The following is a 27,575-nucleotide window of genomic DNA, read 5'->3' on the forward strand; positions in this document are numbered from 1 at the left end:
TTTCCATGCTATTCTATTTTCCAATACTGCACTTGGAAAAAATAATTTCACTGTAGCATGGAGCACGGAAAGAAGTGAGAGTCTGTTTCTTTCGATTGGAATATTGAAGGAAAGGAATATGCCACAGCATTCTCCAAGAAGCTAGGAAGTTTTTATATAATAGTTTTTGTTTATTAAGATAAAAATGAAAATAATTTTACTTCAAAGAAGTATGCAGTAGTTCTCATGTATTATGGTATGCATGATAGTTCCATTGTAAATCAACTATTTTTTGTTGTTCCATAGTGTTTTCCAAATACCAAATAAAATTTAAATTGCAGTAAACAATACAAGACTATTTTCATTTAGATTAAAAGAAGATATTCTTTAAATACATATTTAAAGATCAGAGTGCATTCATATGCAACCCAATGGATTTGGAAAGAGAAGTACAACTCAAGAAGAGAGTTCTTTGATCCAAAGACTTTATAAACAGCCAATGAAAAGAGATTGGGAATGAAGACTGTTGTCTCGGTGCATGGTTGAATGAATAAATCTTTTGCAGATTACTACTAGTCAATATTATTTTTTAGAAGATATTCTGTTTTCCATCAGATCTATTTATACTTAAAATCACTCCATGGTCTAAGTAGTTTTGCCATAAGCAGATGCTAGAAGGAAAAAAAAATATCTATGAACATTATTTGATACATGGGCATCTTTATCTGTGTTGTTTGACTAGGTTTTTAATTAACACTTTTTAATTAATTTGTTTCCTTTATTCCAGAGAGCACAATCAGATGAATTAGAAAAAATAGAAAAACATAGCAAGGCTTCTAAGGAAAAAGAAAATGCCAAGTCTTTGGATAAGCCGGAACAGTAAGAACATACTTATGAAAGAACAGTTTTGCTTGCTTCAGAAAACTTTTGCTGTATAATAAACTATCGAGATGTTATAAAAGAAAATAAAATATGTACCTGCTGACAATGACTTATATAATTTTCTTTAATCCATCCTGCAGGTTCCTCTATGAACTCTCACTAATTCCCAACTTTTCAGAACGTGTGTTTTGCATCCTGTTCCAATCAACATTTTCAGAAAGCATTTGTTCAATCCGTCGCAAACTTGAATTGTTACAAAAACTGTGTGAGGTAGGTTGTACTCTGTGAAAAGGTAGAGCTAAATTTCTGATATTCAGTCTTTTTAAGTTGTACTCATATTTCAAAAGTTTTCACTTTATTTACTTTAAGTACTCATTAAATCTGAAGAATAGCAGAATAGAACGTTTTATGATTGTACTTCAACATCAAAGCAAATTTTAAGATTAGCTTTTGGTACTGAGCTGTATCATGTTTTTGCCATCAATGTGTACAGTCTCTCGAAAATAGTGTACTTTATCCTCTTGTTAAAGAAAAATCTTCCCTCCTCATAGTGACCATATCACTCCTTTCCAAATGAATGCCTATTCAGCCTACCTTATGTTTGCTTGGATTTTGGAAACATGCAACTCAATAATATCTCTGGTATCAAAAATCAGTTAGAGCTAGCAAAGTTATCTCTAGCTAGAAGAGATTATGAGAATTTTGTGGTCCCATGCAAAACAAATATATGGCTTTAAAATGCGGGTTTCATCAGTGTTTTCATAACAGAAAACAATCTGAAACATTTTATGTAATTGTTTTACTATTTAATAGATGGTTTTTATTTGATTGATTAAATATTTTAATTGGTCCATGTTGGGTTTTTATGAACTGCATGCAAAATTCTCTCCTAAATTAAATATACCATTCGCAATATCAGCATCAGTTAAGGAATTACTATTTTGATTTTCTAAACAGGTGATCTCTGGTAGTAATGTTTTGTTTTTGTTTTTTTTTTTTTCTAAGTATTCGTTTCGGAGGTAACATTCTCCATTCAAAACAAATTATATATTGGTATTATTCTACTTCTACATGTTGCAGTAAAAGGTTGTTACTTTGCTATATTTGAGCTTTTTTATAAGTATTATTTCTAAATACAGTATCAACAAATCTGCTTCTCAGTAATACTGTTAATGGTAAATATTATTGTGAGTTTGAACATAGAATTGTTTCTCTTTCTGTTTTGTAGATATTGAAAAATGGGTCTGGAGTTATGCAGGTCCTGGGTTTGGTTCTTGCCTTTGGCAATTACATGAATGGTGGAAACAGGACACGAGGACAGGCTGATGGGTTTGGACTAGATATCCTGCCAAAACTGAAAGATGTGAAGAGCAGTGTAAGCTGATTCTAGACTTCCTGTAGGCCTGAGAATATTAAATTCTCAGAAAATTACTTTGTCTCCATTTTCAAGTAAATAGTCTGAAATTTATGACAGCATGTCAAAGAGAATTCTTTTGTTGTTATACTTAGGTGGTCACACTTCTACAGTTAGATGTATTTCTGTAGAAATGTGAAAATGAACCATCTCTTTTCATTACTGTACAAACAAAATACATTAAATTATGTCTTCGTTCCCAACCTGATATATATTTGACTTTTGGTAAACTGCATATTTCTAACTTTTCTTGTATTCAGAAATAATACTATGATCCTTACACTTAAAAGGTTTATTACATAAATGGAAACAGTTATAAAAGTTAACTGTGATTTGATGCTCATTCAAACTATTCGTGTGAGGAAAAAAAAAAGTCACTCCTGAAAATGATTGAATAGGCATCCCGAGGATGTGGGACAACCCAAAATTCATTCTTTATATACATCATGACTACAAAGTGTGCATTTCACATTTGGACCGTGGAACCACTGGAGTAAAGAGTTATCACAGCAAGTACTTGTTGATTTAAGATTTGTCTGGTATAGTCGTCTGAGTAAGGAGAATGATAAGTAGTCTTGTTTCTTGCTCAGTGCTAAACTGTAGCTTGTGTGTTACCAGCACTTTTTTTTTCTTTGATATTCAGATTGGAGTTGTATTCAAATATCTGCTTCTGTTTACAAGGAAACAGTACTCTGAGTCTCCATGGCTATGATGAAAAGACTCATCTGAATGTGGGCAGTGATATGAGAAGGGTTACAGCAGTAATTCTTGACACTTTAAATTGGTCCCTTCATCTATCTGGTTAGTCATTGTCAAGATTTACTATTCTGAAAGTGGAAGAAAAAGATGAGTTTGTTTCCCTCCTTTGTCACTTACTAAAGATACATGCTTTAGCTGCTGGGTTAGGTAATGTGATCAGACTGTTGTTTACCTTGAGTTGAGAGACTGTGTCAGCCATCTGCCTTTAAAGGTGGAAGTTCTTCATTCTGGCATGATGGTTTCTTTGGTAAACTAAGGGAGTAATGTGAATTGAAGCCTTAGTACAATGTGTTTAGAGCGGCCTAGTTTAGCTGAACCTTCTGGTTGACTCTAGATACCTCACCAGTTTTAGAACTTGGCTCAGTAGAGCATTTAGGTACATTATATTTCGTTTGGTGACTCAGGTCTTATGTACATAATTTGGTGGAAATATGACCATTAACCTTGCAATTGCAAGATAAATCTTCAGTTTATTCCCTACTGATCAGTCAGAAAAGTTCTTCCAAATAGTTTTCTGAAAAAGTTATCTGAAAACATAATTATCAAAAATCCTTTTCAGATCAAAGATTTTCTGCTGAAGCTTCATTACAGAGATTACAGAGGAAAAACAATGAGACAGTTTCCCCAAAGACACACAAAATGCCAAAATTTCATTTAGAAAAATAACTTTCTTTGTTTAACTTTGCTTTAATTATAGTAACAGATTAATAAAAAGATCTGAAAGTTGTGAAAGAAGTTGCATACATCAATCTAGAAACAATTTCTCTTTTCCTTCTTGGGAACTTTCAAAACGTAAGGGTTCAGTTTACAATCAGGTAAATTTAAAAAATCAGGAGTGGCTTACAAGAGTTTTATAACAAGTTTCTATTATTTTCTTTAATAGTTAAAGTGTTGCAGAGTTGTGTTTTTTTTGGGTTTTTTTTTGTTTTTTTTTTTTTTTCTTACTGAAGGCACCAAATCAGCAAAGTATTTCTCTGTACTTGACACAAAATATTTCATTTACTTGAATTATCATTTCTGAATTTGCTTTTTCAGTGAGTTTCGGTAACACAGCAAACTCTTTTCTCTTCTATACAGGACAACAGTAGAAGTCTTCTGTCTTACATTGTCTCCTACTATTTGCGTAATTTTGATGAGGTGAGTGAGAATTAATTTTGCTCTTTTAAATTCAAGTTAAAAAAATCAACTTACTAAATTTGCTTTTCCGATGGTCAAGATGAGGAAATGTGCACAAATATTCTTTGTGCTTTCAGTTGTATATAAAAAAATAACGAACACTATGTAACTGTTCATTTGTATTTTTGTCAGGATGCTGGAAAAGAACAATGCATCTTTCCTCTTCCAGACCCACAAGATCTCTTCCAGGCTTCACAAATGAAGTTTGAAGACTTTCAAAAAGATCTCCGCAAAATGAAGAAAGATTTGCGAGGTACTGAACCTAGATTAAGTGCTAACTATGTATCCCCGTTGTTATTGCTTGTAGAATTTTGAGAAATTGGATGATAGTATAAAAATAGTTGTGTATTTTTGACTCCTCAATTACTATTTTGTTTCCTTAATTTGCTTTTTTGTCATCATTTTAGCAATAATTCATAATTTTCTGTTGATAAGTTGGAAGAGGTCATTAAAATAAACAACATCAAACGCTAGGTTAAATCTTTTGTTTCAAAACCAAAACAAAAGAATAATTTAACTTTTTTTCTGCAAACTGATTTCAAGTCTTTCAAGCATAAAAAGAATTGCAAAGGTTTGTACCATGATCATGACAAAAAAAAAAAAAAAGTTGATAATCAGATCCAAATACTATCTAGCAGATAATATATATGGTATGTTGTTAAAGACAGTGGAAATAACCTGACTTTACTAAAAAATAATATGCAAAGGAATTAATTTTTCTCCTACTTGTGGAATTATTTCTTTAAATGAGCTCAACAAGATTAAAATAAGATATATTTGCTAGACTTTTATAAAGAACGTGTATTATGTATAACACATTTCTTAATAACATTGGGAACTAGAACTAAGTTTAAGTTAAGCGAGAGTAGTTCGCACAGATGGTGGCTAGTATCCATAATCTTCAATGTTTTTGGCTAAAGTCTCTGCTGGACTGGCCAGTTATGTCCCGTTATGCTAAATATTGGAGAGAAGAATTAAAATCAAGGAGTGAAATTATCTCTGTATTTCTGTTGCCTTGCTGATTTTGAATGCCATGCATCTAGAGACCAAGAAATGGTTTGGTAAACCAATAGTTCCTGAACAACGTAGAATGGAAAGTCTTCTATTAAAGCAAAACTATAACACGGTTACCAAATGATATCTGATCTTCTTGCCCCTATCAGGCTTTCTGTTTTGATGTTTTAAAATTTATTTTAAACATTCAGAGCTAATATTTAAGGTTGTATCAAGGCCACTTAGTGTGATACTGAGGAGCAAACTGCAGCACCATCCATTTGCTGTCCTGAACAAACTAGGGAGTGAAGATCGCACAGTTCAGCCATGAAACCTTATTTCTATACTTGCATGTTTCAGATAATCTGAGGGCTGATCTCCAAGCTTGCACGTAGAGAAGAAAGATGCTTAGGTCTGACTGAAAAAAGGTACTTGAATTCAGGCACATGTTTACAAACATGCATGGGGGCAGACATTATTCCGTTATTCCTTGCAAGTTCACAAAACATGTTTTTATATAGATAAAAGGTTAAATATTTTTAGATCAAGTTTGACAGTTGCACACAGGCATAAATCTCTTATGGAATAAATCCACACTGTGCAGTGATCAAAGCAGGGGTTCTGTAAAAATGGAAATTACACGCTTCTCCCTGCCATCAGACTGCAGTTGAATTCTTTCTGTGCTTCCAACCCAGCCCTTAGGCTGGAGTCTCTGTTGTCAGTCTGGTCTGTAGTTAATGAAACTGAAGAATAACTGCAGACACCATCACTCTTTCCCAATTCCCTTTGGTACAAACTTTTTGGAGGACAGCATCAGATCTCTTCTGCATCCTCTCCTGGATATGAAGCAAAAATCTCAATATCAGTCTATCTCATTCGTGACTTCTTATCAGCCCTGAGTGATGCAAAATGCTTTGTATTGGCTCTCTTTTTCCAAGGAAAAGTGTCACCCTAAATGAAAAATAATTTGTGTTAAAAAATTTTATGACTGCAAGAGCATTCACTAAAAATTCTGGGTATTCTAATAGTTTATTGGTTGTAATGCTTTCAGTGAGACAGAATAGCCAAGTTTAATTACATACTTTTTTTAATAGAGTACAAGTTTTAGCTGAATGGATAAAATTACTTCAGAATGATTTTTCTCTGCATTTATTTTAAGTACACTACCAGATTTGCCGATGTGCATCTGGAACCTTATGAGTTACTAGAGTTAGCAAGTGCCTCATTAAACGTCTGAGCAGGAAGAAGGCTGTAAGATGCTGAGAAAATTCTGACAAAATTCTAAATATGATCTTCTCCTTTTGAAGTCAGTGAGACTAAATGAGTATTGAGTATTCCTGGGAAATACTGACTTTAAAGCTGTAGCAATAGATGCCCATGAACATATTCATTTTATACTGAGAGGCAGACTGTAACCTTTGGACCTATTTTCATCAGTAATTACATGGAAGATTTCATGAGAGGATTTCACCATTTATGGGAGGTGGTGGTGGGTTGTTTGCTTTGTTCTTTATCTCTGAAAAACTGAAAATTGCATGGAATATTGATGCAGGCAGTATCACCAGTTTAAGGGTTTTCTGTCCATGTTAGTTTCAAATACCCTGAAAACCATGCACAGTTGAGATCATGCTTAGTAAAATGAGGGAAAGGGGTATTGCAACCCAGGAACAAAAGCTGAATATATTTTATTTATGTCTAAAAAAATTATTCATGATCATTATCCAAAGGTAAACTTCATCCCAGAAGGGCCCTTTCATAAAATTATGGGACTGCTTTAAAAAACAAACAAAAACCCCCAGAAAGTAGAGGAAGGTTATTATAAGAAAATAAACAAAATGTTTTGTAACCACAACAATAGCAGTCCATGCTAGTAATGCTGTATTTTTCCATCTAAATATGTTAGTAGCCTACACAGAGATGTGCAAATATAAATAATCTTCATGGTTCTGTAAAATAATTTTGCTGTTATGCTCTTTCACAGTTCTGAGCTTGTATTTATGTTTGTATTAAAGGAGTTGTTATGCTGATTGCTTAAAAAGAAAAAGCACTCACGATGTTCAAACTTGCATGTTTTCTTCCCTTTTGACCATGGAGGTTCTTGTCCATTTTAAAGTTTTTATGAACTGTATGCCTTGTGGTTGGTAAATATAGAAAAATAAAGTCTCTTCGAAGATTTCAGACTAAAAGTGTAAGTCCAAAAGACTTTCAGACAGCATGCTGTGTGACTGTTCCAAGATTAATAAGACAGAATATTTTTTTTTAAATTGTAAAAAAAAAAACCCTCCCCTAAGGTTATAGTGGAAGTGACACTAACTGTATAATATCAAACTTGCAAATTGCTCAGTTTTGAGTTTGTTTTTTAAAATAATACAGATCCCAGGGATTAAGTTTATATACTAGATTTTTTTTTAAAGATAGAAGACCAAAGAACAGGTAGATCCTTTTACTAACAAACCAAGTGAGTTTGGCTCCATCTGTTGCTCCCAGATTTCACAGCTCTCCAGGATTCTCACTTTAGCCTTTTTGACTTCAGTGACATATAGTTTGTTAAGCAACTTGATCTGCTTTTGATCTCTCCTGGCTGTCAGCAATGTTCCTTGATGCAGTCATGCCAAGCAATGACTTCTGTTCCTATGTCATTCCACAGAAGAAACTTTAGCACTTGCCACATGACTTAAATCAACTCACCATGTAAAGAAAATTGGGCATCCAGGGTCACAAGAGCAGTGCATGACTCTTGCTGATTAGGACCTGTATTGTATATCTATTTTTATCAGTATATTTTTCTAGACACTTCAGAATGCTAGAGGTGGGGCAGAAAGATGTGGAAAATGTTTATTGAATCAATTAATGTTTTAATCCTCTCTGCCCTGACAGTCTCTGGAGTGGTTTAGGAAAATGTTGGATTTGTGGCCCATGAAATTCTTCAAGACATGTATTTAGTTTAGGAAAGAATTAGGACACTAAAATGGCAGTGAGAGTTACAGTATTTATGAAGCACTTATGGCAAGTTAAAACTGTTTAGAAGCTGTTCTTTGGCTTCACATTAACATTTTAGCTTTACAATGGTAAGTTTATTCTTGCAAATCAAAAACTAATTCGTCATTTGTCACTTATTGCAAAACTTTCACTGAAGTTCAGCTAAAAGGGAATTAGAAACAATGTCAGGGCGAAAATAAATCTGACTAGCAGAATTTTGAAGAGATGAGTAATACTGTATAATACAGACAGCTATAAAATTGAGTTGAAGTTAGTACTTGATTATATGTCGTAATGTTGTCATATTTACCATCTTTGAAAACTGATTACAAATAATAATTATAATAATTAAATATTATTTTTGTAGTGATGATTTCTTTTCCTACTGTGAGTATTTACAACTCATTAAAAATTCTTAATCGATAAGTTAGTCTGTGGTGGCCCAGTATATCTCTCTTGGAACAAGTGTGACTGAGTATGTTTATAAAGCATTAAGCATTTTAAAAAGCATGTTCCAAGAAAAGACCCACAGTAACTTGGAAAAATACATGTTATCTATTTTTTATGTTCTTGCAGTCACCTAAAATTATCTGTTCAGCTTGGATCTGCTAGTTGTAGAGCTGGCATGTGCTCTTGTGTTTAATCCTGCTGTGTAAATCACAGCATTGGAAGTACCATATTGTACAATAGAAAGACTTCTAAAAGTCTATTTCTGTATTTTGGGGTAGTGTCAACGTGGGACTGAGAGAGATGGGGTAGTAGTAAGCATACTATACTTTGACCCCTTACCATTTGTTTCTCACATAGTTATCCCATAACTATTTAGCTTTTGACAAATCATTCCTGTTGCCTCAGTAACGGTTACCCCTAACACCTAGAAAGAGGCCCCAACCCTAAGAGTGCAGTCGAGCTGCAGTTTAAAATGGAATTTTCCTCTTCGTGGCCAACTCTCTGTCTGGGGTGCATGGATTACTTTGCAAAATGGGATTACATCTACTGTTAGTCTTTCATAGATAATACTAACTTTTGCAGGCTAAAACAAGCAAAAAAAAAAAAAAAAAAGCACTATTCTATTTGCATGTCATCCCCTCTCTCATACACATATCCTCCTATCTTTTCATATTTACAAGATGCCCTGTTTCCATCACAGTTCTGATTATGGGTCTAAGACTTTGGCAACACTTCAGTGCCACTTCTTGATCAGGAACAGGAGTGGTATTAATTTCAACTTCAATTAACAAAATTAAGCAGCCTAAGCTATTTAGAGTCCCACTACAGATGACAGAAAAGGAAGGGATTACTCCCCTAAAATTGATTGGCCTCTCTTAAAATTGAGTCTTAAGGAAATGTCTTGAGTCTAGTCTGGTGATTATCTGTTAAATAGCCAAAGTTGATGAAATTAAGTCCATCTTGAGAGGTTTCCCAAAACCTTAGGTTTGAGATGGTTTTTTTTAATGTGCTTCTACGCTGGTGTTTCAAGAGAAGAAGACAGGGAGCTGGAGGAGAGAGACCTGAAATGGAGAAAAATCTGTATTCTTGTAGAGAATATTCATTGCCTCATCAATGTTTCTATTTTAAGGTAGTGTCTGTGTTTCTGTTATTCTCTGTCAGTAGTTTTGATGTAAATGGGAGTGAAAATATTTCACAATTAAGAAATAGATCTTTATTTTTCTTATATGATCCACAGATTCATATTCTGATGAGTTGATGCCTTCAGTCATTTATAATAAAATGCCAAAGTTCTCAAGGTAACTGTTAACAAAATAATGTAGCAACATTAGCAGTTTTTGTCAATCCAAATTATCTGTACAGTCCACCTTTACAGAAACAGCTATTGTTTTAAGCAAATTAAATCTTTACTTTTACGTACTCATTAACAGCTGTGCATCCACAAATTCTAGCTGTTTGTTCAGCTGTCACTGAAAGGGTTAATTGCTGCAGCTATGCAGCATGCAGACTCCTAAACCTAAACCAGATGTAAACTAAAGCCAGGCTTTCAGTCAATCTGTGAGTCATATTTTACTGTCCTTAAAACTCCAAACAAGGAGCTGTCTATGGAAGCCCTTGAAGACTCAGCAGTTCTTAGTGTAAGACTTTACAATTCCAAAAAAAATAAATAAAAGAAAATTAAGAGCTCTTTCTGTACTTGTGGTCGAGTTCATCAGTTTGTCTTTTGATGAGGCCAGTGTTGTTTCCTTTAGGTAAAGTCTAAGCTTTCTTTTAAAGTCACAGGTTGCAGTTGTAAGGAATCCAGAAAGCACTGAGAAGTTGTGAAAACAATGGTTATGCTGTTAACATACTTTTCAGGCAAGTAGGACACTGGCATATCTCCTGTGGGAATCTGAGTACTCAGAACCTCTGAAAATTAAGGACATAATTTCAAAATTTCCTTAAAGACTTAAAAACAAATAGTCTATCAAATATCAGTGCAACTTGTGCTCTCAAGTACCTTGAGTCTTGAAAATCCACCTAAATTCTATAGGACTTCTATAGATAAGTATGTGATTTCAGAAGTAGTTAACCAAAACATCCTAGTGGACCTGTTAATTATCATGAGAGATAATTCACATTTCCCCTTGCTTTCTTACTAGGTTGATTTGTTGGTGGTGGTTGTGGTTTTGGTGTTTTTGCTTTTTGTTTTTATGTTTTGAGGGTGTTTGAAAGAAAAATCATTCTGCCTGTTATTATCGTTGACCAAAGACAATACAGTAAGCCTGAGGAGCTGATCATCTGTTCACGCATTTTGTTCAAGACATATTTTAGGATTAGAAGAGATTTGTGCTTCCAAGGGCTAAAACTTAGTATCCAGCAGAACTAGATGAAAAGCATGATTAAAAAGATATTCTGAATCTCGAAAACATTTTTTTTCTCCTTTTTTTTTTTTAAAAAAAAGCAACTATTTTTGATAATGAGCCTTGGTACATTTTAGGTCATTTACCAGAATCACTTACTGAAAGTCTTAGTACAATGCACAAAATGTTTTGTGAGAGAAGTAGAGAATGAGATGAGATTCTTGAAGTACTGGATACAGCTGGAATTGCAATATTTTAAGTCTCTAAACTGGTTTTAAACATAGATTTTTTTTTTTTTTACATGAATTTCCAGATCCAGGAGCATTTGAGAGATCTGTGTATCTATGGGCAAAAAGCTACCAGTTCATATTGGCATAAATTTAGAAGGTCTTCCCACAAGAATCCATTTGTATTGCTTCTGTGGAAAATCTGCAGCATATGATGTTAGAGAGGAGATGAAATTAGATGGAGTATTGGTCTTTTCCATTGCTGAGATATTACTTCTATGTTAAAATTTATTTAGAGTGTTGGAGAGGAGGTGTGTCTGCCCATGCCAACTTCTACCTAGGATTTGAGATCTTTGGAAGGTATAATGTCAGTGCATGAGGACTGGGTATTTGGGAGTACAGGGAACTGAAACCTTCACCTTGCTGCAAAGCAAGATAAAAAAGTTTTTTTATCTTTATTCCTGTTTGGGCAATTCCATATTGCAAGATAAGCTACCTAGTCCTTGGCTTTTGTGACTGCCTATATGACTCCCTTTGTTTTGCCTTGAATACCTTTCAATTCTTTCATTACAAGAAATTTTTAAATCTGCTTAAAGTAAATTGAGTTTAGGAATATGCTAGCTTCATCTAAGTTTTTAATTTCTCTCAAGATGAGAGAATAACTGAACCTGTGAGAATAGGAATGATAACAAAACCTGTTTTCAGTCTGTTACCAAAAAAGAGACGAGCTTTTCTTTCAAACAAAACTTTTACAAACATGTTACAACAAACTCCTTTTGCTAGCCTGCTTGTTTGATATCTGGGATGTTCAGCAGCTAAGGGGAGAAAAAATCAAACATAGAAGACTTGATAATCTCACATACTTTTTTTTTTTTTTTCATGTTTCACCTCCACATTGCTCAGAAGTTATTAAATACTCTTCTGGCACATTTATTCAGTATCTTATTCCTTCACTTGGGCAGAAATACTGTTAACTGTCTAGTGTTTTGGGCTCCTTTCATATGATCGGCACTTTCATTTCTTCAGTTACAGTGAAGGCTAACTATCTCATCCAAATAGTGGGTTTTATACTCTGATGACAAATTACAGAACATGATAAATGAGTGCTATATCCAACACATTGGGCAGGAAGACCATGATTCCAGTGCTGGTGCTCTGGAGAACTGGGAAACTTAGCAATAGCTTAAAAACCTGTTCGTTCTTTAATGAAGAAATCGTCTTATGAACTAGTTTGTTTTATGCATCATAATACTGATATTAGAATGGTAATAATGACAGAATTTGTCCTATTTTTAAGAGTTGGATGCTAAATATCGTATCTTTCTATAAAGGAAAAAAAAGGAGGGGGAGGCGATTGTTTTTCCTGTGTTTTCTTTCAGATTTTAAATGACTTGGACATGGTTTGCAATTCAGGAATAGGGTCAAAAATGGTGCTGAACTGAACATCATTGATTTTAGTCTTTTAACAGGAGGATGGGGGTAACAAACAAAAAGAACTCCACCAAAACCTGGAGAAACAATCATGAACTGTACTCTCTTCCCCCACCCCACATACACGCACAAACAAATCAAACATGGAAGAACTTCCAGTATCTGAATGGTTAAAGAGTAGACATTTCATTCTGACAATATTACATGTTTTTTCTTTTCCATAGCAAGTTGAACATAAAGGATAGTATATCCCTGCATTTCGTTATAGACTTTGAAAAGGAATTGCTTCAGGCTATTGGCACGGGTATAGGCTAAGATTTTTGGTGGGTATATACTTCGTAAGATCTATACTTCTCTCAAATCAGCTGAGAGATCAGGAGTTCATTGTGAGCTGCAGACACTAATTCAAGAGATTATAATGTACTTCTGTGAAGAATATTTAGTCCGTATTCTGGAAAAAGGTATGGAATTTCAGTGATATTAAATGTTATGGTAGGTTCCATAGCATCTTACAACTCTGCCACTTATTTCTGAGTAGGAGAAAAGAATAATAGAAATTCTATGTGTCACCATCAGAATGTCTTCCTTTGCAGAATAGTACATAGCTTATCTATTCTATTGTCTTACTGTACGTTGTAAAAAACCTCATGGTCATTTGGATTCCCTCTCCTATTTCAGCTGTGTTGACCAACATTTGTTTAAAGATTATGGGCTTGTCCATGTGACTAGGTTTTAGGTTTCATTTTGGTGTTTTTAAATATTGCTTCATAAACAGGGTTACCTGTTTAATTAAATATATTCATGTTATTTTTTTTCCTCTAAAAGTCTGCTGGTATTTATTTCTATTTTGCTCTAAGCTTAAAATTTATTTTTTTTTTAAATTGAAATTGTAATTGTCACCCTGGCTTTACTTCACTTGTTTGGCATTACAGATTGAGTCATTCTGCTTTTCTGTATATATATATTTTAAATATTGGTATATCTAATCGTCTTTGATATATTCACAACTATGAGAAGAAATGATTTAACAGTGTCTATGAGATCTAAAGCTGCATTCTCCAAAGATTTGCCCCAGATATAGCAGACCAGATGATGTGAATCAATTTGTACAGCTAAAATACAAGACTGATATGACCACCATCATATATATTTACCTTCCTGGCACTCTAATTTGAATGTCTAGGTACAGATCTGTAGTGGGTTGACTGACTGACATTTGCCAAAATTGATGAACCTTTGGATCTTTGTCTTTAATTATGTTATGTTTAATTGCTCCTATCATGCTCTTTTAGATATGTCATTAGTTTCTTGCTGTAAACTAAAGACTGGTATTATTTACCAGATTATAAATTCATGCTTGATGAAGTAAGGACAAGAAAATTGTTTTTTTTTTTTCCTCGACCACTGAGGCTCTTTCAAATATTACAGCAACACATTTTTAGAGCATATAATGGTGATACACGTAAGTCTACTACCTGTTGTATCCAGTCTTCAAAAGCAGACTACAATTCTCATCTGTAGATATTTGGATTGATGCTATTCTAGACATCATTTATATTTATTAATTTATATGATGTTAGTACATTCTGCTGCTTCAGAATCTTTTAAAAAATGTATAACCAGTTTTCTGTGTTTAAAGACATAGTAATAATCCTGTTTTACTGAAAAAAAAACCCTGCAGAGTAAAGAAAAATAATTTTTTTTTTAATGTGCGCACTTCTGCTAGAAACTTTGAGTCAGAATCAAGCAGGATTCATTTCTATTGAATGACAGGAAATTATCATGGCCTAAAGAGTTTTCTCCTATAATAGAAACCAGAGCTTAACATTCTCCTGAACTAGTAGTGTGAAGTCATCTGTTGCCCCACACTAAATTAGCTTGGATAGTTGGTAGAAGCATGATGTTACCACTTCATCAATGAATAATCTGTGTCAGGGCTGCTTCAGGCTTCAGCTTGTCTGTCCTGTAGTAACAACCAAGCTGTGCTTCTCCAAGATCTCTCATAGAGTTCTAGCCATAATCTTTTACTGCAATCATTTTGCACTATTACTTTTGAACAATACAAGACAATTGACTACATCTGTGGTTTTATCAGGTATCAAGCCCTCATCAGGCTTTACTCACTAAATTGAGATCCTTCTGATGCAGGTTTTGCATCTGAACTTTGTTTTGATTCAAGCACTGTCACCTGGGGCCAGGTATATCAACATGGCCTGGGATCTGAGTTTGTAGTTTTGATCCCATACATTTCATCCCCTTAAATTTGTCTTTTTTCTTCAAAGAAATTGAATAGTTTTCTTAATGTTTGCTTCTACTCGTTTAAACTAAAACACTGGCCACAAGTTATCTGTATATTTTGGTCAAAAACATTTGACCAGGAACATAACTGTCCCTGAATATATTATCATAGTGTTTGTACTTGAAGCAGTGTGCCTGAGGCATGTATCCTAGCAGTTTCATTGGCTATGCATTGATTTGTATCTTTCATTACAGTGTGCAGATCCATACTACGATGTGTCATCCTAAACTAATCTGTTACTTCAATTTCAGCATGTGAGACAGAAGCAGCAAAAGTTTATCAGCTATCACTAGAAGAGCACCTCCAGCCTTTCAAAGACAGCATGGAGCAATTCATTAGTCAAGGTAAATAATGAAACGTCACTTAACCTTTTCATGACATTTCAAAGGAAAGTTATGGGAACAATGTTTATACATTGTGGGAAAGGGACTGTTTATTTTGGCATCATAGAAAGATGTGGATTAGTTCAATCAGATGCCACACAGTTCTAAAAGATTTGCAAAAAGATTCTGTTATACTGTAGGTGACTCACTCTCTCTTGCGTGACAGCAAAGACAAATGCTATTGGCTTGAGTGCGTGATCTTCTGATAAGTTCAACATTCCAGTAGAAAACAATTTTACAACCTTTGTTCCTTGAAAAATTATTGAAGCTGGATCTGTTTCATTATCTTATTTCCAAAGAGATAATTCTTTTGTATGCACTAAAAAAAATGGAGTAAGCATAGCAAAAGTACTTAAAGGTTTTCCAGATAAAAGGCAAATTCATGTAACATATTTATATTTTAGAAATATCCATAATGCATGATGAGCAGCTGGCATCCTGAGTTCTAGGAGGGAAACGCTTTAAAAATTGTCTATGCTTTCGTTGCTTTCCTAGACCGTTCTTTTGCAAGACTGTAGGAGGTATGGATAACTAATTTTTCACTAGTGTTATATCAGAGTATTTTTTGAAATACTACTCTGAAATCAGAGTATACTCTGTATTGACAAATTCACTTTTTCATACAAGTTAAAATTCAGTGCATCATGGTGACAATGTCCTGATGTTTACACTAATGTAATTTTAACTTTCTTGATGAGCTATCCTATATAGAAATAATTTTTAATTGAATGTGCATTATGTTTGAGAGGCCAGTCAGATATGCATTTATCTCTTGGTTAGAATATCCAAGATGACCATCTATCTGAACATTGTAAGAAGTGGAGTACCTATGTTCTAGTATATACTGATCCATGCTATAGGCCTATCAATTACAGTAAATAAATTCATCAAAACCACCATTTTGAGCAATCAAATATGAACTGATATTTTCTAAGACAAATGTCTGTTAGCCAAACCTGGAAAACAGGATGTTGTCTCCAGCAATAGTAGGTATGAACCGCTTTAAAACTCGATTCCGTTTATGTACATGACATATAAATGTTACATTATTGTAATGATTAAACATGTAGCATGTGTTTTACGGTAGGTTTATATTATTATTTACACATAGGGAACAATCAAATCACAAGCTGGTCTGAAAGAGATCACTAATGGTTTACTGTAAATCATGCCATATGTTTGCATATTAACCTTAATAACAGAGTAGGAAATCAAACATGAGGATTATATTTCATCAGACATATATCTGTCAAATTTCTTTCACTTCTTTTAGAAACCATACTTTTAAAAGTGTCTGACTCCATACTTTAGCTTACTTTATGATTTCTGACTATGACTTCCAGAGCATAATTATATATAAGCTATATATTAATCTGTTCTGCTTTTGAAAGGATATGCTATTTCCTTTCTTGATTGTGTGACTGTATTTTAGGAAAGTGAGGAAAAAGAAAAGGAAAAAAAAAAAAAGAAAAAGAAATGCATCTCATCCATTAAGAACTTTGCTGTGTTCCCATGTTAACAGTGGATATTTTTGGGTGGTTGACAAAAGGAGAAATCCATAATGCCAGTAAAAATATCATTGTTTAATTTTAATGAAAATAATTGGAAATGTGTATTGTGAACACGGTGGATTGTGACTAAACAATTTCTACATGTATTTAAAACTTTAAGTTACAATTTGCAGAATTCTGTCTCAGTGTAAGAAAGACAAAGGTTAATATATAGAAAAAAAGAATCCCTGGTTAAGTTCCAAAAATAAAGCAATTTTAAATACCTTTCATTATGAAATCCTTTGTTTTTACTTCATGGGATTGAATTCAGACTTGAAAGAGGCCATGTTTAAAGCAGGATTTCTCTTTCCTGTTCAGTGTTTGACAGGCTTTTGATCTAGATATTTTTTCTAAAGGCTTTTGTTGTTTATGTAGACATAATCGATGAGTCTTTTCAGCTAGACTGCACACATGATCATTTAGAAAAACAGAGGGACAATTCTTGGCACCTTTTGGGGATTTGTGTTTATATAACATATGCTCTGGGCAAAGAAAAATCAAGCTTTAAGTTTTTATCTTTTCAAGTCCCAGTTTCTCTAAAGTCTGAAAAAGTTTTAACTTATAATTCAGATGAAAAGCATTTTTCATGGGATTGAATAATTTGGCATGTTTATATGATGCCTTTTCGGAGTAGATAACTTGTGTGCATAATGGGACCTAAAAGTTCAAAGTAGCTTGTTATTTACAGCATATTCACTTATACTTGTTGCTATCAGCTAAAATGGAAAATGGCTTTCCCATAGGCAGGAAAACTTGGACATCAAATTAAATATCCTTGGCAAGGGGTTAGAAAGGCACTGCTTTATAAGAACATTTACTGTCTGGCAGAGTTATATAACTTTGAATTAAACTAATGTAACTAGTCTAGCTGATTGTTACTACTGATGCTATTAATAAATCTTTAACATTAACACTTTTATTAGATTAATCAGAGGCAAAAAAAAAATTGTATATTACTAGCTTACTTGCAAAGATTATTTCATTTGAAATATAAAAATGGGGAAGAAGCAAGAATGCGTTCAGAGTCATATTAGATGAAAATGCTAGTAGTATATATGATTGAGGCTGTTCAACATTTCCCTTGCCAACCTAGTGAGTAGGCTAAATAATCAGTATATTCATTAAAATATACAAATTAGCAAAATGGTGCCAGTTCTTTTTCTGATGGACTTCAGGGTCATTCATAAAATGATCATTCTACTTAACAGAAGATCAAACCACCTATTCTATCCTGTCTACACTGGTTTAGTGAATATTTGCAAGCATGCTTTATCTTGTGCATTTGATTTTGTAGGGTCTGTGTGCCTCAAAACCTCCAAGGCAGTCCTCTCTGTTCTTCTATGTTTTCTGTCCTGTTTTTAGGTCCACATGCTGCAAATCATTAATCGTGAAGTATATAATGCGGTTCTTTTGTCTTCATAAATGTTATTTTTTTTTTTTCTGAAATTCTTTATAGCCACAGGGTTTAAAAAGTGAAAAGCAAGAAAAAAATCCAGAAGAGCTACTTCAAAAAAGGAGATTGGAGAAAAATTGTCAGAGAATACAAGAGTGTTTAAATATTTTTTGTTATGTACCTCTAACTACTTCTTTAGGAGTTTCCAATATTTGAGCAATACAAAATATAAGCCTGAAATTTAGTAGAACAACGGTTCTTTTCCAGTTAAGTTATTCAGACCAAACTGTAGGAATTTTAAAAGTACTATTTGCATCTACCCAGTATAGGGTATATATTCACTGAAGTTTTCTGTCCTTTAGGTACTCCCCATAAGTTATCACAATTTGAATAAGAGAGATTGCAAACAAAAACACTATTTGAGGAACCTTGTCTCCTTTGTTCTGTGTGTTGCTGTAGATAGATGGGGACTCAGAAACATCAGAGATCACATCTAGCCATTTAGAAAGCTTCAGAAATTTTATTTTTTTTTTCCTGGGACAAATGTGTCTGATACATGGGACGGTCGGTAAATCCTGAGGGTGCTAATCATCATTAAATTTATAGAGGAATTTCATTAGCAGTTAGTAATCCTTTAACCTTGTCCCCACTTGATAGGACAGCCAGTTCATGTTGAAAGAATTATGTGTGCATAATCCACAAACAAATCTCAGTCCCCAGGTTTTAACTGTGCTTAACTTTGCAGTGAAAAGTGGTCTTTGGGTGTTTGTTGTTGGGACTCCAGCTAGGCTGTGCGTTCTTGTTAGCCCGATAAGGCAAGAAAGTTATGATAGGAGGCAGAAACCATGACTCCCTTGGAAAAGTAGGTCTTGTTTGGGAACTGGGAAGAGACATTATGTTGGAATCACAGCTTTTCCACTGAGATTCTATAAATTGTGCAAATGTCACAGACTTCAAATCTGAGCAAGTCATCCAATATCATGTTCAGAAGCCAAGACAGTTTTTGACTTCAGAAAAAGCATTATGGTGTAGGATGCACTAAAATACATTGTTCGCAGAAGAAGTAAAAACATATTTTTCTGATGTTTAGCTAGTTTGTCTGAAAACATTGGGGATAGTGCCATTATGATTGTAAGTTTGGAAGTACAAGCTAACCATTCAATCTTTGGTTCCTTCTAGTCTTATTTTGCAAAATTCTGTAGTTCTGCTCTTGTTAGTAAATGCCATCCCCAGGTCTCATTGTACTGGACCCAAGAATACAGACTCTTCTCTAGACCCAAATTCTAGGCACATCCTTGTGATCTTGCAGAACAAAGATGCTAAAATCATCCTCTTGGGTGAACTGTCTGTAACTATCTCCCTCTTTTTCCAGGAAGAGCATTCAGGAATCTGGTTTCTGAGCTGTTAGTAAATGAATGTATAAATCACAAAGTGTGTTGTATTTATCACTGTAGCTGCAACCAGATAGTTGGCGGTTACTTGTTCTTTTAGGTCAAGCAGCAAAAGGCTGTGCATCATCAAATGATGAATTGTGAATGAGACTAAAGCATCAGACTGAATCTTGGATGGCTGGGTTCAGTTCCTGGCTCCAGAAGTATTGTAGATGATTGCGAAAGGAATGCTGCTCGGGTAATCTTAATTCTGGCACTTTCTAACCCAGAATGATTGATTTTGCAGATTCCACTTTCTTTAAATGTTTCTTTTATGATTTGATTAATATAAGGGAGAGCATAGCACTACTTCATAATTTTTCTAAAAATAATTTTAAAATATGACTAAAACACCATTAAGAACATATGCAAATGTTTTCATTTTTCTTTTTTTAAAAAATGCACAGAACATTAAGGGGTTGGATATTTGTAGATTTATGTGGAGACATTCACTTTAAATATTATTATTATTAAATATACTAATTACCAAGATTAAAGAAATCAAGTTTTTTTCATTTTAGACAAAAATGATGGAGGGATATGAAGAGCAAGAAATGTAAAGTCACTGGAACAAAAGGCACAGGAATTCACACTTAAACAACTTAATTCCATGAATGTTTACATTTTTACGTTAGTATTCTTTTTGTTGGATTATTAAAAGACCTTTTAAGACCTTTTAAAACTTGTTGTTTGAGTGCTGAAAGTATTTTTTTTAATCTCACACTGACATCTTAATGCTAATAAATAGTTTAATGTCAGTACTGTGTAAACTTGTCCCTACCTCAGATGTTAGCACCTCCATCGGTGGGCATTATTACATAATAATCCTAATTCAGATTGAGTTGTATTTGCAGCACTAAACAGGCTTCACTGAATTAGCCTCACCTTGCCTCACAGTCCATCAAAGGCCAAACCTTTAGACTGGGGCTGTCAGCTGTTTGTGCCTTTGGCACAGGACCTCATTTAATTATTTTTGTAGGTATCAGTACAATGATTGCAGGCAGCACAGGTGTGGTAGAGTAAAAAAAAGTTATTTTGGCCATCACTTGGGAACAGATCAATGCATGAGTGTCACAATAGCATGATACAAGTCACCCACCTCAAAATATTCTGAATGAATGCAGCAAATTACTGAAATTACTAAATATCTTGTGGATGGTTGGGGGGGCAGAAATTAATTCACATTTAAAATCTCCAATAAAATCCAAAATGGGTTCAAATAACATTGATTTTAACACAAAATTCTTGGGATGGAGAAGGAAAAATAAGCTGATGACATTTAAAGCTTTACTAAAAGTACTTAGATCCTTCATTAGCCCTAATCACTATGGCATGACATGTTCTTCAGCACTGCAGAGTCCAGGCTCACAACTGAGCAGCTTTCCATTTAAATCAGGCCTGAAATATCTTGCAGTATCTTTACTGTACCTAATAACATATATTTAATCCTAGGTATGCTAGCTAAATGCATGTCTGTGCAGTGCCTAGTCCTGACCTGACTGTGACGTTTGAGTAGTGTAGGATTTTAGAATCCCCAAGGAACATATTGTGAGGAGCTCAAAGCTACACATGAAATACTATGTATTTTGCTACTGTGAACGTGACATGTGACAACATCCTAGTGAGTAGTTGCTGAATGTAGATTTTTTTTTTTTTTTTTTTTTAATGTTGGATATGGGTCTCACTTCTCCCTCCATTCAGCTGACAGGAAATGTCATCTTTCAAAGGGTGGCAAATAACCTATCTTCTTACCAGACTGCTGCCTGAGATGGATTAAAAGAGGACAAAACGAGCAACATGTGGAGAGAGTTCACATCTTGAAACAGTGTGTATGAGGGGTAGATAGGACTTGCCCTGATATTTTTTTGTGTTGTTATTAATATAGTTATTCATTTGAAAAGTCAGTTGTCTTTTTATAGTCAGTTGTTGTTAAGTTTAAATTTTTTTAACTTTCACGAAGATCGACTTTTACTGCTTGTGTTTTCAATGAGAGTTTAAGCTGTGGCTCCATAGATCTTGGTCATAATCTATGGAGCTAGTACATAATTTGAGTTGTTCCTGTTGTGTGATTATGTGAAGCCATTGTGAAGTGCAATTAGTTGGAATCAATGTAAATGTGTGTTTAACTTGTCATAGGTGTTGAAAAAAATAGAACATAATTAAGAAAATGTTCAGCATATTAGATGCTCTATCCCCAGTTATCTTCAAGAAACTGGAGTCCAAATGAAGTATTTAAATGTTCTTTTCCATCTATGTATGAAAAGCTTAGAAAGTGAGGGAGAGGGATTGGGTATTCTTCATGCTTGCCACCTTCTATGAATTTGTCACAGGAAATACAGAAGGAGGTAACACTCTTACTAGGATTCCCAGGATAAACCCTGCTTTCTTCTCTTGCAAAGCTTTCTTAGCATGAATGTACCTAATAATAAACCATCCAAAGGTACTTGGATCTTTGTTCAGTGTAAATAGAAATTCTCAAAACTATAGCAATATAGCTCTAATGACTCATTGAAAAGGCATTGTATCTGTCAAAAAAAAACCCAACAAACTGGCTCCGCTTGAAAGTTACTGGAAAGCACATTCATAGCAAGTTATAAACAAATACTAGTTAACACATTAAATAAAAAGAGAGGAAAAAGGCAAAAAGATTTAGGATCTAGACAAGCAGATGAAAGGATTCTTGTTGCCTTCCATCTGAGATTACTCAGATGCATTCCTGTATTCAATTACCTGAGAAGATGTGATACTCCCTTAAGAGAGATCAGGAGATCAGAAGGGATGGCCGTTTCGTGCATCTTCTTACTCATAGCTCTTTGAAACTGATTCAGAAGAAACAGCTTAAATTGCAACAGGGTTTGGGGCCAGACAATAACTACAGACAGTAATCACTGGGTCAAGATCATACCACAAACCAACAGCAAAACGTTCTGGTGGAACAAAAGCTCTGAGAGGGCATTTGAATGCTGTTTGAGTAGACCTACAGGGTCTCTACTTGGAATAATTTCTGAATCAGAACCAAAGGGTCAACTTGTTTTGTGACTTTGTTTATCTAGTACATATGCACATAAAGGACATCGATAATTCTTATTAACTGTTAAATTTGTTTTTCTCATTCAGTTCCTGGTATTATTGCATATTCAACTTTAAGCTTAACTTTTAATGCTTGCTCTCTCTTTTTTTTTTTTTTTTTTTTTTACAAAGCCACTAAATATGAGCCCCTGTCCTCATTTAAATATTAATGATCATCTAACTTTACAGTCTTCCTCAAAGCCCACTTTCTTTTTGATCATTTCCATGTAAAATGGCTACTCAGTTCTTCCCAGTGCCACTTGTGTCCCCAACCACATTATTCTTTATAAACAAAACTTGCAAAGAGAGCAAAACAAAAATCAAAAAATTGAGGCAAAACATAGTCAGAAGTCTAATGGGGGAAGGAAAGAGGTTTTTCTCAAGAGCTTTCTACTGATCCTGGTGTCTTTGCTATTTTGCTTTGGCATTTCAAGGTATTTAGAAACACAAAATTGACTAGCATGCTGATTGCCAAATAAAATAGCTGTAAGTATTTTGGTGTTTTCTAGGGGCTTTTAAAAGTCCATGCACTACCAAGGAGACTGGAGGAATTCTCTTAGGAGCTCTGGCAGAGATCTTGTAAACTTGAACCTTAGACCCTAATACATGCCTTTGCTTGTGGTGGTTGTTCATCCAGTATTTTTCCTTTCTGTCTTCACTTTTTTTGTCCTAGTCACACGCATGAGATACAGAGGGTATCCTCATGGCCTCTTTCAGGTACCTCAGGTCCTCAGATCTTAGTAGAGCTCGGTCAGCAGTGACAGATGAACCACTTGATGTTCCATACGGTTTTTAACAAACTCTATCCCTCAATTTTGTTTTTAGTTTTGTTTTGTTGGCATTTTCTTGGAGTTTGTGCCTCTGACAGAGGAGATATTTGCTATGTTTTTGAGGTCCCAGCTATTATTCACTCAACACCACAGTCCTCTTTAAAGATCCTGGTAAACCTGCAGTAAGGGTTTGTAAAAGGGTTAGAAATAGTTTTCTTTTTTTCAGCAAAAAGGATTTCCAAAAATTCCACTGCTTTTCAATAATATTTATATAGCATGGGGCAGAATAGTGGCAGTTTAAAACAGTTGTTGTAAGTCTCTGACCTCCCAGTTAGTCTTAGGTCAAATATTTCTTAAGATTTTTAAATCCTCTGGAAGAGATAGTAGAGTGAAATGTTACACTTTCTATCAAGAACTTGCAACAATTGGTATTAGAGATAGCAGATATTGTATGCAGTATCTGTCCATACAGAAAATAGCTTGTACATAAGAAAATAGGTATATTCATTTAAGTAACATTTTAAAAATTTTAAAAATTTAATGCAGAAGGTATGATAGTTAAATTTACAGGAGACTAATGTAGAAAGGATATTGGACCAAAAATGAGAAGAAACTTGGCAATGTTCTTAGTTCACAGAGTGACTTGATGCCTGGAGAAATTTTAGCATAATTGGTCTGAAATGTCACTTGCCACTGAGGTCAGAGGGACAATTTGTGGTCAAAAAATTGCTTTTATGTCCTTACCTTTGAACCCCTCTTCACTTAATATAATCTTCTATGTTTCTTACAGGGAGGAAAGAAAAAAAAGACTATTTGCCAAAAAGTGAATGATACTGTTCTGCTAAAGACCATTATTTTCTACAATGCCTGTGTATACTTCCCACATTCAGTTTTGTGAGATGCTTCAGATTTTCATAAATGCATAGATCACTTTAATATGGTATTAGTGTATGTGCCTTTGCAGAAGTTTATGTGTAATCTAATCTAAAAGAACCACAAGAGCAAACATGCAGAACAATGGAATGTATCATTCTGGAATGTGGGTATATGCTGATAATGACAGAACTTTTGTGAATTAAGTTAATTAGACTTCATTCGTGAGACCTTATTGGAAAGCTCATTTTGAATTGCATGAAATCAGGTGTTATGCCCCAATTAGAAAACATCAAGCAGTAAATTTAAGCAAATACAAAAGTGATAAGATAGAACATCTGATGTGAGTAAAATTTAAAGAAATACATACTATGTAGTTAAAAGAATTGATTGAAGAGTCTTGGATATAGTACAGTCTTCATGCTTGGTAAGGAATGACATAGGAAAGAAGAAATGTACTTGAATTTTGAGCAAATATATAAAGTATTTAGGAAGTATAGACCTTGCTCTAAAGGTAGACCATCTTTAAGTAATCTGAAGGTATCTTAATGGAAAAGGCAGCAAACAGTTGAATATCATCCAACAAGAAGACATTAAAAAGATGCTTTCAAAAGAAAAAGGGAAAAGATAACGAATTCAGTATACATTGTAAATAGTAGATAAGGCAGCTTTGCTTCATGAAAGGTCACTTTCACTCTAAAATGTTCTTTTTTTCATATGGCGATGTTTTTTCAATATGACCTCAGGTTATTTTTCAACTATATCCTTTTAAGTAGGTTTTACAGAATATATATGCCTTCAGGATTATGGGAGCTGCATATAAAGCCCTACAGTATATTGAGTGTATGCAGGCAGAGATATAAAACTTAAGTTTTACCTTTGCTTACTGATGCATTACATGAAATATAGGGGCTAGCATTTCCTGGTATGATATAGTTTTTAATAGATTTGGAACAATATGTTTGGAAGTGGTTTAGTAAGTTAGTGTCAAGGATCAAGAAAACTACTCTTACCATAGGTTGGTGAAAAGATGATGAGTCAATAATATATGGAATACTTTCATTTGGGAAAGATAACTGACCCAAGAACAGGAACTACATCTGTCAGAAAAGTCTGCAACCAGTCGCTGCTATGGTCAGCTGGACAGATTCCAAATAAATATGAAAGCAGATATGGCTACTGGATGACTACAAGACTTTTAAAAATGTTTTTCAAAGAAAATAAATAATACTTTCTGAAGTAATCTTGCTTCTTGAGGGCAGAACAGAGTGCTCAGTTGTGCTCAGCTGCCATGATATCCCTGGAAATGACCAATTTTCCTGTATTGGCTATTGACATGGCAGGATCACTGTGGAATAGGTAGGTATTTTCTCATTTTTACTTCACCTGTTGGAAGAGTTTTCTTTTGTAAAAGTAAATACACTTTCCATGCAAGACTGTTCTCCCAAGATGGACACCTTGCAGCTGGTACTTAGCACTTCATTGTTACAGGCTGCCAAGAAGTAAGAATGCCAAACTGGTGCCTTTCAGGCACTCTCTTTACAGTGGTGATGAACTGCTTTGGAGGAAGAAGTCAGTAAAGAAGCATATTGAATGAAATGTCAGTGTAATGTACTCTGGGACGCTTCAGCTGAATTGGTCGTGACTCTGATTATTTTTTTCCTCCCCTACTCAAACAAGAAAAGTGAGTTGAAAGCAGTTTACCAATAGGGCAACTAGTACAGAGCAAAATGCCAATAACCACTAATATCAGGTGACCATATTAGTGGTCAGTTCCAGAAGTTGTAGGAATCTCCAGATGCTTCAACATCTAAGTTATTCCATTGTATCCTGGTGATTTAAGACTGTTGTGGGTTTGGTAACAAGAGGCTTTCTTCCCTTGCTGGTTAATGCATGTCTCTGACTAGTCATTGTCCACAGCTTTCAGATGTTTACTGTATAGTAGTGAAAAAGCAGTCATCTGAATATTTTCTTTGGACAGGGACAGATCCTTGAGTACATACTGAATTTTCTTCACTTTCAGTGGTGCCACCTGTTGTCTTTTGGAAGCAGAATTGTTTTCATACTGTTCTTTAAGTTTTTTAGGTCTACAAAAATGAGAAAGCAAATGGATTGCAAGTCAGATTTACAGTTTAATAATATCCTTTTGATAATATGCAAAAGGTTTAGAAGTGTCATCACATATTTGGAACAGACTACAAGGGAATTCTCTTTTAGAGGAAATTCTTTCCTTGCAAAACTGTTTAATGCCAAGAGGTGATCTGATGCAGGATGAACTCTCTCTCTGTGTTTATTGTAGCTGCCTTATGCATAGTACTTAGTACTTTTTAAAAAATGCTATTACCTGCACCTGCATTATTCAGGAATTCTCAGTATTCTTTTCATTGAGTAAAACCTGTTCTCTATGAAATTATTAAAAGTACAGATACCTGAAGTATTTTTTCTTTCTTCCTCTCTGGACCACAGGAACTTTTTAATTTAAACAAATCTTGCTTCAAAATGGGGGCATTTTGACATGCTTTGATAAGCCTAGTATAATATGTTGTGCTTTCACTCTTTCAAAAAGTAAATTGTGGAATAGTTGCTCCATTGTTGGCGGGTAAATAATTGTTTGTAAGCATGTGCAGAACAGTTGAAATAAGGAAGAAAAAACCCAAAGCTAGACAGCTCAGGTGATGTTATATCCCATCAATCCTGGAAATTATAAAAAGAATTATAGCCTATGAATATTATGTATGTACTAAAAGACTGTCCCTAGGCTGGAACATGCTAGTTTCCATTTCCAAGCATTATCAAAGTGGAAGAAGTCCAAACTACATTTTTCAGTAACAGAATTATTTATTTTACAAGTTGTATCTGCAGATACTTAGTGAAAATGTTAATGCAGAATTAGATATTGGATCTCCCTTCATCCAGGGAATTTGTGTGCAGTTTCTTCTCTCACACTGTATGGTTTTACAAGTTATACCTTGACTTTCAGGACTGAAGTATGAAAAGAAAAAAAAAAAAGGAAATTCTGTAAAAGCTGCCAGGTTTCACCTGGTTTCATATCCAAAGCAAGTCAAGGCTTTCAAGAAAAACTCTAAGTCAGCCCAGATTCACTCAGCACTGGGCCCAAGTTCACTCAAAAGGGTTTTGGGCCCTCATAAACCTTTTGAAGAATCTGGGCTGAGTTT

The 27,575-nt window shown here is 34.4% G+C and overlaps 1 protein-coding gene across 1 annotated transcript in view; it reads left to right on the top strand.

The window, feature by feature from the left end:
- The window catches only part of FMN2 (formin 2), a 166,245-nt gene that overhangs the window by 102,899 nt on the left and 35,771 nt on the right, over window positions 1-27,575 (top strand). Inside the window, exons 9-14 of the mRNA XM_074896831.1 lie at window positions 767-858; window positions 1,002-1,131; window positions 2,090-2,236; window positions 4,112-4,171; window positions 4,343-4,463; window positions 15,183-15,275. Of these exons, the coding sequence (XP_074752932.1) occupies window positions 767-858; window positions 1,002-1,131; window positions 2,090-2,236; window positions 4,112-4,171; window positions 4,343-4,463; window positions 15,183-15,275 (643 nt within the window). The remainder of the gene's footprint in view (window positions 1-766; window positions 859-1,001; window positions 1,132-2,089; window positions 2,237-4,111; window positions 4,172-4,342; window positions 4,464-15,182; window positions 15,276-27,575) is intronic.

The sequence above is a fragment of the Athene noctua genome, chromosome 1, assembly GCF_965140245.1.
Source record: "Athene noctua chromosome 1, bAthNoc1.hap1.1, whole genome shotgun sequence".
Taxonomy (NCBI): Eukaryota; Metazoa; Chordata; class Aves; order Strigiformes; family Strigidae; genus Athene; species Athene noctua.